The sequence below is a fragment of the Dermacentor albipictus genome, chromosome 3 (genome assembly GCF_038994185.2).
Source record: "Dermacentor albipictus isolate Rhodes 1998 colony chromosome 3, USDA_Dalb.pri_finalv2, whole genome shotgun sequence".
Lineage (NCBI taxonomy): Eukaryota > Metazoa > Arthropoda > Arachnida > Ixodida > Ixodidae > Dermacentor > Dermacentor albipictus.
In genome coordinates, this window is record NC_091823.1 from 151,734,831 (window position 1) to 151,748,402 (window position 13,572).

Here is a 13,572-nt window from a genome sequence, read left to right on the forward strand (position 1 = left end):
AAACCTTGCAAGAAACGATCACATCATCACCTATCAAGCTCCCCGGTTTCCTTACGGTGGCTTCCACTGAAGGAGGAAGGGGGGTCGCTATCCTGGTCAGTAAAAAGTTCACGTGCCTTCAGGGAGACCTTGGTCCCGCGGACACTGGGATTGAGTGCGTCATGGCCGAACTCCTTGTCGACCCCCCTACGCAGCGCTTAAGAAGAAACAGTATCTTCATACTGAATGTTTACTGCAGACCCAGCGTTCACAGAGCCAGGCCTGGTGGTATTCTCAAGAAGGCCGTGCATTTGGCCTACTGTCAGCCTCTAGTCGTCATGGGGGATTTTAATGCCCAGCATCAGGCGTGGGGCTATTGTACCAATACGAAGAAGGGTAGAGACATATGGGATGCGGCAGCGGAGGAAGATCTTACGCTGATAATGGATAAAGACTTTCCAACCAGGAGAGGGAACTCGGTATGCCGAGATACGACTCCGGATCTTACCTTTGTCAAGAACCTGGAAAACGTCAAGTGGACCAACACAGCCATGGGCCTCGGTAGCGATCATTGCATCATCGAAGCTGTGATCAAGACTGCCCGCAACAAAACGAGGACTTTTAGGTTCACTGACTGGGACTTGTTCCGAGCCAACCGCTCCGAGCGCGTCCTTAACGATGATATGGACCTAGACTCTTGGTGCGACGAGATAAAGATTGATGCGGCTAGAGCCACCAAGGAGGTAACAACCGATCTGGAGGTGGACAGGATGGACAGTAGGCTGGCGCATCTTCTGGAAGCCAAGCAGGCACTACTCTCGAGATGGAAGACTCAGCGCCATAACAGAAGACTAGGCAAGAAAATCTCCGACATAAACAAGATGATAGAGGCTCATTGCAAGGTGCTATGCAAGCAGCAATGGGACGAGCTGTGCGACTCTGTGGAGGGCCAGTTCAAGAACGGTAAAAGCTGGGGTCTCCTTAAGCACCTACTGCACGATGGCAACACCAAGTCCAACCAGAAGAGAGCTTTGGCGAAAGCTGTCCATTTGGCCACCGACTCGACTCCAGATGAGGCAGTCATGGAGCACCTCATAGACAAGTACCTGGCGGCCACCGACGATCCAGTGCCCCCCCCCCCCAGTTTCCCGAGTACGAAGGGCGTGACGTACCATCTATGGACGAGGATTTCACCGTGGCTGAGGTCAAGCGAGTTCTCGCATCCCTCAACGGCAGATCTGCCCCTGGGCCCGACGGGATCACCAACAAAATGCTCAAGCATCTCGACGACGCCTCAATCGAGTTTCTTACGCGCAAGATGAATGATATCTGGTGCAGCGGCCTCATTCTCAAGAGCTGGAAAGCAGCCTACACAGTACTCATACCGAAGCCAGGTAAGGCGCCGAGCATCGACAACCTAAGGCCCATCTCCCTGACGTCGTGTGTTGGAAAGATGGCCGAGCACGCCATGCTTAACCGCCTCACTGACCATCTCGAGTCTAACGAATGCTATACACACAACATGATTGGCTTTCGGTCGGGGCTTTTGACTCAGGACGCCATGAGACTGATCAAGCACCAGATCATTGACTCTACCTCCGCCGACACTAAGGCAATTCTCGGCTTGGATCTGGAAAAGGCTTTTGACAACATATCGCACGCCTTTATTCTCAAGAGCCTGACAGAGTGTAACGTCGGCAAATGGGCGTACAATTTCGTGCGATCCTTCCTTTCCTCAAGGTCCACTAGACTCAAGATTGACGAGTTTTTGACCCACGAAATCCAGCTGGGGCCAAAGGGAACACCTCAGGGAGCGGTGATCTCCCCGACGCTGTTCAACATCTCCCTGATCAACCTGTCGAGGGCCTTGATATCCCCAACATTAAACACACGATCTACGCGGATGACATCACCATCTGGTGCTCCAGTGGATGTGAAGGGCAGGTCAAGGGTGCTTTGCAAGAGGCCATCGATGTGACGGAGCGGTATCTTATCCCCACCAGGCTAAGGTGCTCGCCCGCTAAATCCGAGCTCTTGCTCTACAAGAAGAGGCCCAGAGGCGGTTCACACCAGTCCTGGAAGTCAGCAACAGAGAGCCACATTACATTATTCACCGGCAAGGGCTCCCCAGTACCGCGGGTAGACACTATCAGGGTCCTAGGAATGTTTATCGAGTCAAACGGGGCCAATGGAGCCGCCCTCAAACGCACTTGTTCCAAGACCGAAAGCGCCCTCGGCCTGATCCGAAGAATCGCCAACAGGTACGGCGGAATCAAGGAAGACAATCTGATCCGGATTATCCTCGCCTTCGTGCTATGCCACCTCGCTTATTCAGGGGCTATGCACAACTGGCTCGTATCGGAGCGCAACAAGATCAATGCCCTAATCAGAAGAGTCTTCAAGCTTGCCCTCGGCCTTCCCATCCGAACGCACACAAAAGACCTCCTCAATTTGGGAATTCACAACACGTTCGAAGAAATCGTTGAAGCCCAAGAATTTTGCCAGTTTGTCAGACTCTCCAGTACCCCAGCGGGCCGAGCCATACTTGGCAAGCTGGGACGTAACCCCATGGTCGTCAGTCTCGACGCTGTGAAGCTGGGCGCTGTGAAGCTGCCCAGCGACGTCAGGTCCAAGATTTGCATACACCGGATGCCACGAAATATGCATCCCACCTCACAACGAAGGAAGAAGACGAGCCAGGGGTAAAGCTCTGCTCGCCAGTGCCCGCTCGAACAAGGACCGAACATGCTTCGTAGACGCTCCTTCGTACGTTCAAGAAGAGGCCTTCTCCTCAGTGGTCATCGACTGCGGTTCTAAAATCCTTAGCTGCGCTACCGTCCGCACTTCTAATTCCAGCGTTGCAGAGCAAGTTGCTATTGCTCTTGCATTGACGGACGGTGTACATGACACGATTTATTCGGATTCCAAGGCCGCTGTCAGGGCATTTCAGATGGGAATGGTGGCTCCCCAGGCCCTACGTATCATCCGAAGTGCCAAAGACATGAAACATCACTCTTTGGCCTGGTTCCCTGCGCACCTTGGAACTATTGAGGGTGCCTCGATCAACCCCAACGAGGAGGCGCACTCGGCTGCACGAGGTTTGACTGACCGTGCGCCGGGCAACGCGTCCTCTCCTGGGCGACCCGACCCTCTCTGCTCGTACAACGAAATCTGCAAATACAATTATCTGTCAAGAAGAGTCCTACCTTCGCCGCACTCCTCGCTGTGCCGGGCCCAGGCAGTCACTCTGAGACGTCTACAAACAAGCACTTACCCGAGCCCCGCGGCGCTGCACTCAATTTACCCCGAACAGTTCCCAAGTCCGGACTGCCCTCTGTGTGGTGAATATGCGGACTTCGAACATGTCCTGTGGGGCTGCGCCTCTGCCGGTCCCCCTTTCACTCACGAGGAAATGATGAAGCTAATTATGGCCCAGGATCCGACCTCTCAAATCCTGGCAGTCCAGAGGGCTCGCGACAGGGCCGTCAGGTTCCACCTGATGGTCCCCGAGTGGGCCTAGCCAGGTGGCGTGGAGTTTACTTACGCCTATAGTGGACAAAATAAAGTTGTTTCACTCATTCACTCACTCACTCACTCACTCACTCACTCACTCACTCACTCACTCACTCACTCACTCACTCACTCACTTCGGCAAATTAACTATTATAGCTTTTGCCTGGCCTCAATTTGGAGCGAACAAGCTCATTATTTTGTGATTGATTTCAAGATTTTCTATCTACTCTGCTTTGGCCGTGATAGTTCTGAACACCAAGGTGTCCACGCGGGGATAACTTGAATTTAGCAATGTGTAATATTCTTGCCGGTTGACCGCGTAGGGGACAAATTACTGCAGGCATACTACATCTGGTCCAATTGGTGCACCGTTTATATACTTTTGATGTACAGCTGGGTGCTTGCTAGGAGTGCGGCAATCCTATTGCCAAATCTCTAATTGTTCCCCGCTTTTCAATTTAGTTTCAGCCATGATATAAGGGAGCCTCCGCGACCAACCCACCGACCCACCTTTGATGGTTGGTGGGTTACAATGGTTCCATAAGTGGGCTCTTATTATTTGCTTTCGGCATGTCTCCCGCAGCCTTGTTTACATATTGTTTCTGGATTCTTAATTCCTCGGCGATGAGTGATTTTATGCCTGACATAAAATTCGTTAAATCTTCGTGGAGATTCCCAATGCTACTTCTATTTTCGTGGACTTGGTTTTGGATGTGTTTGCTAAGGTTGTGATTATGCGTGGGGATGGCAAGAAGTTCATCACCTCTTCCCTCGCCTATTTACAGTTAGCTTTCTTGGGTGGGATGTATTTCCGTCTTGCGCCCCTTAGGGCTGACCGTCGGGCCAGAGGCCTGCAGTACTTTACTTGTGTTTTCGAACTTATTTTGCAATGAGGAGATTGCCAATTGGAATTCTTTGGATTCGGCCTCCATTTTGAACTTAAGCTGCTCATTTTCTTTGATTAGTTTTTGTTTTCATCTATGATTTTTCTGTATTGCTGACTGTCTGTTATTAGAGCACTGGGAGATACCACCCCCACCAAGCTCGCCGGATTGTTTGGTTGGTTGGCAGCTATTCCTTTTGCTCCGGTTCCGGTCAGGGGGGGGGGGGGGGGGGGCTCTTCCTGTCGTTTTTATTGTCCGAGGTGTTCTTGAGATTCGGTTTCCAAGTAGTGTACTCGGGTTTTTTGGCTTTTGTTTGGCATGTCCTCGATGCTGGCCTTGATCGTGATCGCGATGTTGATCTGCACTTCCTTTGGCTCATCGATTCCTCCCGTTCCAAGCTGAACCATCGTGGGATCACTGTTGCTTTATTTCAGGGACGTCTTTTTTCAAATTATTCCACACCGACTTTCGTTGAGGCTGCTTGATTCGAGAAGTACAAGGGGCGATGTTCTTTAGCTTCTTTCTGCGTAAACGGTCGCCCGTCGCGTGTTCGTCGCCACTGATGGAACACTTTGGTGAGCACTCGTGGTGAGCACCCCACATTTGAAACACACGCTGATATTGGGTGTTGGGCACACATTCGTACGATGATCCCTTGACCGACATATTTAGCAAACCTGGATTGTGGGTTTGTATTTGTAGCAGATCGCTATGGCTCCAATGAAGTACACACAATTTGAAAGCACCTTTCCGTTGAGTAACTATCACCGTCTTTTATGAGCTAAGCGTGCGGGCTCTTTCACTCGTCACACCTTGAGTGCGGAACCGTAGATTCCCCATTAGTTCCGCGTGAGCTCTACCGAGTTGGAATCCGTTAACAATGCCTCGCAGAACATCTAGGTCTGCCACAGATCAATTAAAGGGGTGAACCTGCCCCCTGAATTTCATTTGTCGAATTTCTCGCAGCCTTCCGCCACTTGTTCGTGTGGTGTGGATAATGTTATAATATTGGATCCGGGATGAATCTGCAGCCAAAAATGCTGCCTCCAAAACTATTCTGCTAGGCCTCTATCACTGCCATAACGAGCTCCGATCCAAGTAGATATTTAACGATGATATTCTTCTGTGGCCTCAAATGGACATTGATGTCATCCTTCGGGGTAGGTGGCGGTCTTTGGTGTGTCATATGTCGGAAGGTGGTACGATGCTTTTCACACGAAGAACCTGACTATGCTCGTGTAATCATTACAACAGTGAATAGGGCCGTATCTATTGCAATTAAGCAGTATTCGTGATGTCAACGCAAATTTGATCACTTATTTCAAGGATCCTTTTTTGTTGCAATTATCTTCCGTCCACTACTGCACTTCGCAGGACATGTGGTGTGGTTCAAACAGTAAAATGTTGGTTACTCGTTCTTCCGTACCTTTAAATGCACCAGGGGAGCAGTGTAGCCATCAATGTCTTGTTTCACGATAGCTTAAAGCTAAGCGATGATTTCTTGTATTGCTGCCGTCACGTGAAGAATCTGGTTTAGTCCTTCCAGGAGCACGCACAATGGTGAAATCCTGTCTATCCCCAGTGTGTTTCAGCCATTTCCCTCCATGATTAGCAATGGCAGTAAGTAGTCGTGGTGCCTGACCCAAAGTCTACATCGAATTGCAGATATTAACATACCTACCAAGCTTACTCACAATTTTGACATTAACTCCGGCCTCTCAAAGCATTCAGCACATAGCAAGATTTGCATGCGGACGACTTATCAACTACAGAAAATGACAAGACATTGCAAGGTCTACTCCAAATAGTGAAATGTCATTGTTTGATCTAGTTTTCCATGTTAGACAGGTCGTTTTAAAGTGTTGTATTTTGAAGCGCGCACAACGCTCACATGGTTCCAATTTGAGACTAGGCGCATCGTGCCAACTCCAGCGTCGGTAGCACTGGCTTTTAGTCGAACTCACGGCCGGCCCTCGTGTGTTTGAGATTTTCAGAAATTCTGCCACGTTCCATGCAGTTGTGACCCTTTGCTTACGTTTGGAGGTCGTGTCTGGTGAAAGATGCCATCTAACAGACTGCTGGAACACAAGTCCCTTTCGGCAAAACAGTGTTTGATCAGGTGTTCAGCGTGAATTTTATGGATGAATCAATCTCGCACCATGATGTCCTGAGGAAATATCGATCTGTAACCTTTTGCTTTCATCCTCCTTGATCTTGACAAGCCATTACCTGTCATAAATAGAAAAATATATTCAATGCTAATTTTTTAGCTCACTGTTATATCAGCTTAACTACACTTCTGGCAGCAGGCCATGACTCTAGAATACATAATAGCTCAATATTTCGGAAGGCTTGAGATGAATGTTCTTCGTTCATGCCATCACCAATGTTTAGAAACTAGCCCGATCGAGTGTCTTTCGCGCGACCAACACGTACATCTTTTCGAATGAGTCGGAGCAGACGTAATAAGCAGGATAGTACACTGATGTTTTCACCGTCAATGTGATTGGAGTGCTGAGAGAAGTCCAGGAGTTGTACCCAGTACCCCTAACTTTCGTCGGAACAGTACTTCATGTTGCCATGCAAAATGCAGTCGCCCTCGGGCGCTATAACGTAAATCTGGGGCCGTATAACGTAAAGCTATTGCAATATGTTTTTATTCCAATCTCCAGATGTCAAATTTGGGTGGCCACCAAGGTAAGCATCAGGTGGTCACCCGCAGGGTTCTCTGAACAAACCAATCAAATGCTCCCCTCATCCATAGGAGCTCACTTTTCTTTGCTTGACAGACGAATAACATTTCTTGCACTGAGCCGCTTGTCTTTTCTAATTGTCTTGCAACAGGCGAAGAGCATGCTCAAGTGGAGAGGAATTCGATGGGGCCGAGCCAGTGCACTGAACATTGATAACCGAATGAAGAGGGTGCTGCCGGCATCTTCGATTGGTCCGCTTTCTCCTAGCATGCGGTGGCTCGTCGACAATCGCGGTGACATGCAAAGGAAGCCTAAGAATAACGCTAAAACGGATCCTCACTAAAGAAAAGTTGGCAGAATGAGGGCGTAAGTGTGCCGAAACTGATCGAAAACGTTACACGGCCACGCAAAAAGTTTTATTACGCGCAAATAAACCCATGCTCTCGTGCAGGGATAAGTAGCCAATGCCGGAGCGATCGGCGGCAGCCATCTTTTATTGCTTTCGGAAGGGGGAGCCTGCGGCCATTCAGAAGAAAATTCAGTTTTGTTCGACATAACAATGCATCATTAACGCGTATGCGTCACTTTGACACGAGAAGTTTCAGCGGTTTTGTGACGCCGCGTCAGAGGCAGATGAAGTGGCTTCAGCCCGAAAATTTTTGCCCAGTAGCCAAGGGCAAATTCAAAAAGGCGTTGAATCAGAAATACGTATTTTTGTTTTGTTCGGTCAAATTATGCATAATCGGTGTGTACACGTCATATCAGATGGGGAGCAATCGCGGTTTTCGTAACATCGCGTGACAGACAGGTGAAGTGGGGGTTGTCCAAAATTTTTGACCAATCACGATGTGCTGATTGCAGAATTGGAATAGAAAAGTTTGGAATAGTTTTGCGTTATGGCTGCCCTATTCTAAAAATTATAGCGTTTTACGTGCCAAAACCACTTTCTGATTGTGAGGCACGCCGTAGTGGAGGACTCCGGAAATTTTGACCGCCTGGGGTTCTTTAACGTGCGCCTAAATCTAAGGACACGGGTGTTTTCACATATCGCCCCCATCGTAACGCGGCCGTCGTGGCCGGGATTCCATCCCGCGACCTCACGCTCAGCAGCCCACCACCACAACCACTGAGCAACCACGGCGGGTTGCCGCTCTATTCTAAACTATTGTATTCCAATTGTGCAATCAGCACTGCGCGATTTGTCAGAAACTTTTTTGGACCACCCCCACTTCACCTGTCTGTCACGCAACGTCACGAGAACCACGATAGCTCCCTGTCTGATATGACGTGTACATACTGATTATGCATGATAAGACTAAACAAAAAAAAAATTGTTATTTCCGATTCGACACCTTTTCGCCATTCGCCCTCTGCTACTGGTCAAAAGTTTTCGGGCTGCACCAACTTCACCTGCATGTCACGCGACGTCACAAAGCCGCGAGGGCTCACCGCGTCAAAGCGAGGTGTACGCGTTAAAGGTGCATTAATATGCGGAACAAAAGTGTATTTTCTTCTGAAAGCCGCAAGCTGTCCCGTTTCGAAACAAATAAAAGATGGCTGCAGCCGATCGCTCAGGCACTGACTACTCCCACCTGCCGGAGAGCATGGATTTGTTTGCGTATAAGAAAACTTTCTGCGTGGACGTATAACGTTTTCGAGAACTTTCGGCACATTTGCGACCTCATTCTGCCAACTCTTCTTTGCTGAGCATCCGTTTTACCGTCATTTTTAAGCTGCCGTTGAATGCAGCCGCGATTTTGGACAAGCCACCGCAAGCGAATTAAGAGAAAGTGGACCAATCACGGGCGCCAGCACCATCTTCTTCATGCGCTTATAGAGTGCAGTGGCTCACCGCGTCGAATACCTCTCCCCTTGAGCGCACTGATTACCTCTTGTCAGCCAATTAGATAAGACATCCCGCTTTGTGCAGGCAATGTTATTCGTTTTTCCAGCAAACAAAGGTGACCTCCCATGAAAAAGGTGAGCGTTTGATTGGTCTGTTCAGACAACCCTGCGGCTGACCGCCCAGTGCTTCCGTCGGCAGTTACGCAAATTTAATAAAAACATATTGCAATAGTTTTACGCTATAGGGCCTATGGTTGCTTTTTTAAGAATAGGAGCTAATGAGACACGTTCTCGTCGATAATAGCATGTCTTAAACCAAGTAGCAAAACGAAATCATGTGCATTCTTATCTTCAACCTGCCACGCGCAATAATGGGAGAGCTTGTTTTGTTCGTCAGCCAGCGGCCAGCGCAAACGCGTAAACTCTCGTTCTGATTGAACTACATTTCCGTTCCTCAGTGTGCCACTGTTTCTAATCCAGCAGCTGTTCTACACACCTTTAAACCCACTCCACAGGGCCCACTTCCCAAATTATTTATGTCGTTTTTGAAGAGAATGGGGCGCATTCAACGATAAAGAAAAGTGGTGTAGATATGACTGAAAGCTCAGCTAGTTGGTAAGGATTCATTATGCAAACAAGAGGTGGGACGTGCAGACAGGACGCCATAGTGGAGAAGTTGCGTTCGTGTTGTCCACTTCTCTACTCTTGTGTGCTGTCTGCACGCCTGACCTCTTTTTTGCCTAATGGTGTAGATATGCCTGTTTTTTTTTTTGCAACCAATCCATCATTAAATGTAAACGCAGCATTCTAGAATGTTTTTATAAGAAACAGGCAGTTTATTCGGAGGCGCCTTCAAACCCATTAGTACCAACTTAAGCCTACTCATAAAGCGATACTTATGTCGAACATGCGTACGATTTCTAAAATTCATCTGTGCTATGTGCGACAAATGTGTCCTTCTTTTCTTTCAGATACGAGCACGGGATCGGTAATGGACTCGCCTATGCGAAGATGATATTTAGCAGCTATCGGGCACAAGCAGTGCTAAAAGCAGCGCGCAGCGCCGACTACGGCAACTATATAAACTATGTTTATGGACCTGGTACAACCTATACCTTCGCAATTCGTGCGGTAACGGAGAGTTTCTTTGGCGAATCTTTCCAGGTGAGTGCATTCTTTTCATAACCCCACAATATGTCAAAGTAAAACTCCACAAACGCTTGCACACATCCGACGCACACCTTCGAATCTGTGTGGTGTGAACTCTGGTGAACAACTTATTGAATTTCTGTATCGATTCGTCCATTTCATTCCAGTGGCGTTGCAAGCAAACATGCGCGGGCATGCGCTCGACTACACCTGTGCTACGCGGTGTGGGACCCCCGGCGATTAGGTCAAATTGTTGTTTGCCGTTGGTGCAATGGAAGCATGTGTCCTATTATTGCCTGATGGTCAGAGCACCAGGCTACTGTGCTGGGGAACCGAAGCTCGCTCTCAGCTTCGAGAAGAGATTAATTTTTTTTCATAAGTGTTAGCCTTTCAGAGAAGCGGCGAGAGGTCATGCGAACACAATTAAAAAAATGCTTCATGAAAGAGGAAATAATAACACTCAAGGCATTTTCACAGCGTAGCGACGTTAACAGTTCCCAAAACTATCGTGAATGTAGTAACTCTCTTTTTATTGGGTCGGTTTCGAGGCTCAAAGTAAATGAACGAGAATTGCTGGGTGGCGTTTTTGGTGGGGGGAGGAGGAGAAAATTAAAAAAGGAAGGCAGGATGTTAACCATAAATGGTGGAATGTCCTAAGGTACTCGAGGGGCCAAGCAGCACTACTAGACCTAACTACTACCGTGAGGGCGTCTTCTTTTGCCCGCGTTCCTGCTATCTGTATCATACTCTGTCACATAATGGGTGATCAATTAAAAATTTTGCACAATTTTTAAAAGCACTTGTTGCGGATAGCATAACTCCGTTACATCAGCCGGAATAGTCAAAAGGGTGGACAGGCACGAAGACTGGCCACTTAGTGGCAAACATTCATTATCCCTACTAATCTGACTAACGGTAATAATAAAGCAACATCAGTAAATTAACGTTACAATTAAAGAATTACCGTAACCAATTAACAAACACTTTATGATTAGCTTTTTATTACTGCCTTAAAGCCGGTGTATGTAATGAATGTGAAGGCAGCAGGCGCATTTTTTATGGCACCCTCATTCAGCTTTTCAATCTTGAAGGGACCCTAAAGGGAAAAATAATTTCATCTACATCAGTAAACTACATTTCTACGACGACAAAAACACCACTCTTAGCACGAAAAGACGCTTGTTAATCCAGTAGAAGCGCAAGAAATAAAGACGGGTGGCGATGCCTCCTTCAAGGTCTCGCACCAGGCCGCTGTGACGTGACAGATTTTGACGCATCTTCTAGGGCCTATTTAAGTAAATAGCGGTACATATTGACTACATTGTGTTCTAAAGGAACCAAATAGTAAACATGACAATTTCCGGGAGCCTTTACTCAGTCAACCCAGCCCATGTTCCAAAACATACTTTGGAATCCCTGTCTCACACTGACGTACCGGCGTCGGCGTTTCGGCGCGAAATTCAAATACTGATACTTCGACCTACATTTTCCCATCTAATAATCAAAGTATTATTTTGAAATGACTGCCTGCCGAGTTCTCAAACAATGAATTCTTAGTGTAAACTGATTTACTCTTTCGCGTTAGTGTCCCTTTATAGGTCGCACCTCGCCAAATTCCAACGATAAATACCCACACTATGAGGAATAAGCATCGCCCTATCATAACACCTGGGAATCTCCCCATGGAGCGACACCACCCACCATCGTACATCCCACAATAGAACAGTGGGTGGCCGTCTAGTCCGGCTCAGACCTTTGTAAGCACTGACAGCTGGTGTGCTGAGCCGAGCAGGCATCCAAACCGGCAGAATTCCTGCACGGATGACACCCTCCCCCAGGCGGAAGCATGAAAACAAAAGTCATCTTGCGTTCCTTCTTTCTGTCGCGTTTTTTTGTAGGAAAGGAAGTCTTGTTTCCTCCTCCTTCACGCTATAAATACCTGAGTTGCACGCAGGCTTCGATAGCAGATGGAGGACTTGCCTACAAAAGGCGAAAGTTGGTGAACGTTTCGGGAATTCTAAAGTAAGCCAGGGCTTTTGAGTTAAGAATGTGGGCACTTCGCAATTCTACTCGTAGTTTTACATTCTCCAATGTTCGCCAGCGAGATTATTACACAGGACGTTACGGTGAGTGATGCATAAATAGGCGACGCTTCGCGCACGCGACATTTCTTTACAGTATAGTTCTTCGTTACCGATGTCTCACAAGTCCAAGTAAGAAGATACATAATTACGTTTCAATATTGGCAGTGTTTATTTCATCACCATGGCTAGGACGTGACAACATTGTCACAATCTGAAAGTGTTATGAAGACGCAGCTATATTGCGGGAAATTTATCACTGTGCGCAAATTTTACACAAATATGTTTAGACACGCAATACCCTTACGAAAAGTAATTTGTACATTGAACGAAAGCCTTAGTTGTTGTTCTGCATCTTTACTGTTTTTCCATTGTCTGTCCATTTACATTTTTTTTAATATTCACAGGCTCCCCTATACAAAGGAATGTTCCATAAGCAATGGTGTTTGCAACACGGCCAGCCATTTTTGGCACCGTCAGTGTTTTGTTCATACCAATCGTACACTGATCACATCATATGAAATCTAGTCGAATGCACCCTTATATTATTTTGTTTCTCTTTTCTTCAGGCCATTATCAACCAGCAGGCGCTGAATTATGTAATATTTCCGTGGAGCGGTAAGTAGTCTTCCAGGGAGCTCGTGGAAATATGAAAATATTTGGTTTATAATATTGAGCAATTGCTATAAAATATGATTTCACACTGATTTTTGTTAATTCCTAGATTAACAAATTTTATACAGTGTCTTTCTGCGGAGAAAACTATTATCGAAAAATTTGAATCACCATCTCGGTCCTGCGAAAGCATATGTCCATTGAACATATTGAACATTGAACCTCTGGCAGCAGCAGCATACATGTCCCACATCGGAAGCCTGATTCCTGTGATTGCGCAGCTGTCCTTGTCGGCCGCTATTTCTTCGGTGAACATCTTCGTGGTGCCATCCCGCCGCCTTGCTTCCCTGGACGGCGCTGAATCATCCGCACTGGGTGAATCTGCAACTGCGTAGCCACTTCGTGGTCTGCTGCTGGCATCGGCAAAATCACCGCTGGAGATCGCTGCTATCGCTGCGCACCCTATAAACAAGCCAACATCGACGCCTGCTCTTCACTCACAGCAGCGGCATTGCATGACCCACATCTGAAGCCTGATTCCTCTGTTTGCGCAGCTGTCCTTGTCGGCCGCTGTTTCTTCGGTGAACATCTTCGTGGTGCCATCCCGCCGCCTTGCTTCCCTGGACGGCGCCGAATCATCCACACTGGGTGAATCTGCGACGGCGTAGCCACTTCGTGGTCCGCTGCCGGCATCGGCAAAATCACCGCTGGAGATCGCTGCTATCGCTGCGCGCCCTATAAACAAGCCAACATCGACGCCTGCTCTTCACTCACAGCAGCGGCATTGCATGACCCACATCTGAAGCCTGATTC

The 13,572-nt window shown here is 47.8% G+C and overlaps 1 protein-coding gene across 1 annotated transcript in view; it reads left to right on the forward strand.

Annotated features, from left to right (window-relative positions):
• Nucleotides 1–13,572, forward strand: part of LOC139056983 (uncharacterized) — a 160,610-nt gene that overhangs the window by 61,123 nt on the left and 85,915 nt on the right. The window contains exons 3-4 of the mRNA XM_070534768.1: nt 9,886–10,078; nt 12,714–12,762. Of these exons, the coding sequence (XP_070390869.1) occupies nt 9,886–10,078; nt 12,714–12,762 (242 nt within the window). The remainder of the gene's footprint in view (nt 1–9,885; nt 10,079–12,713; nt 12,763–13,572) is intronic.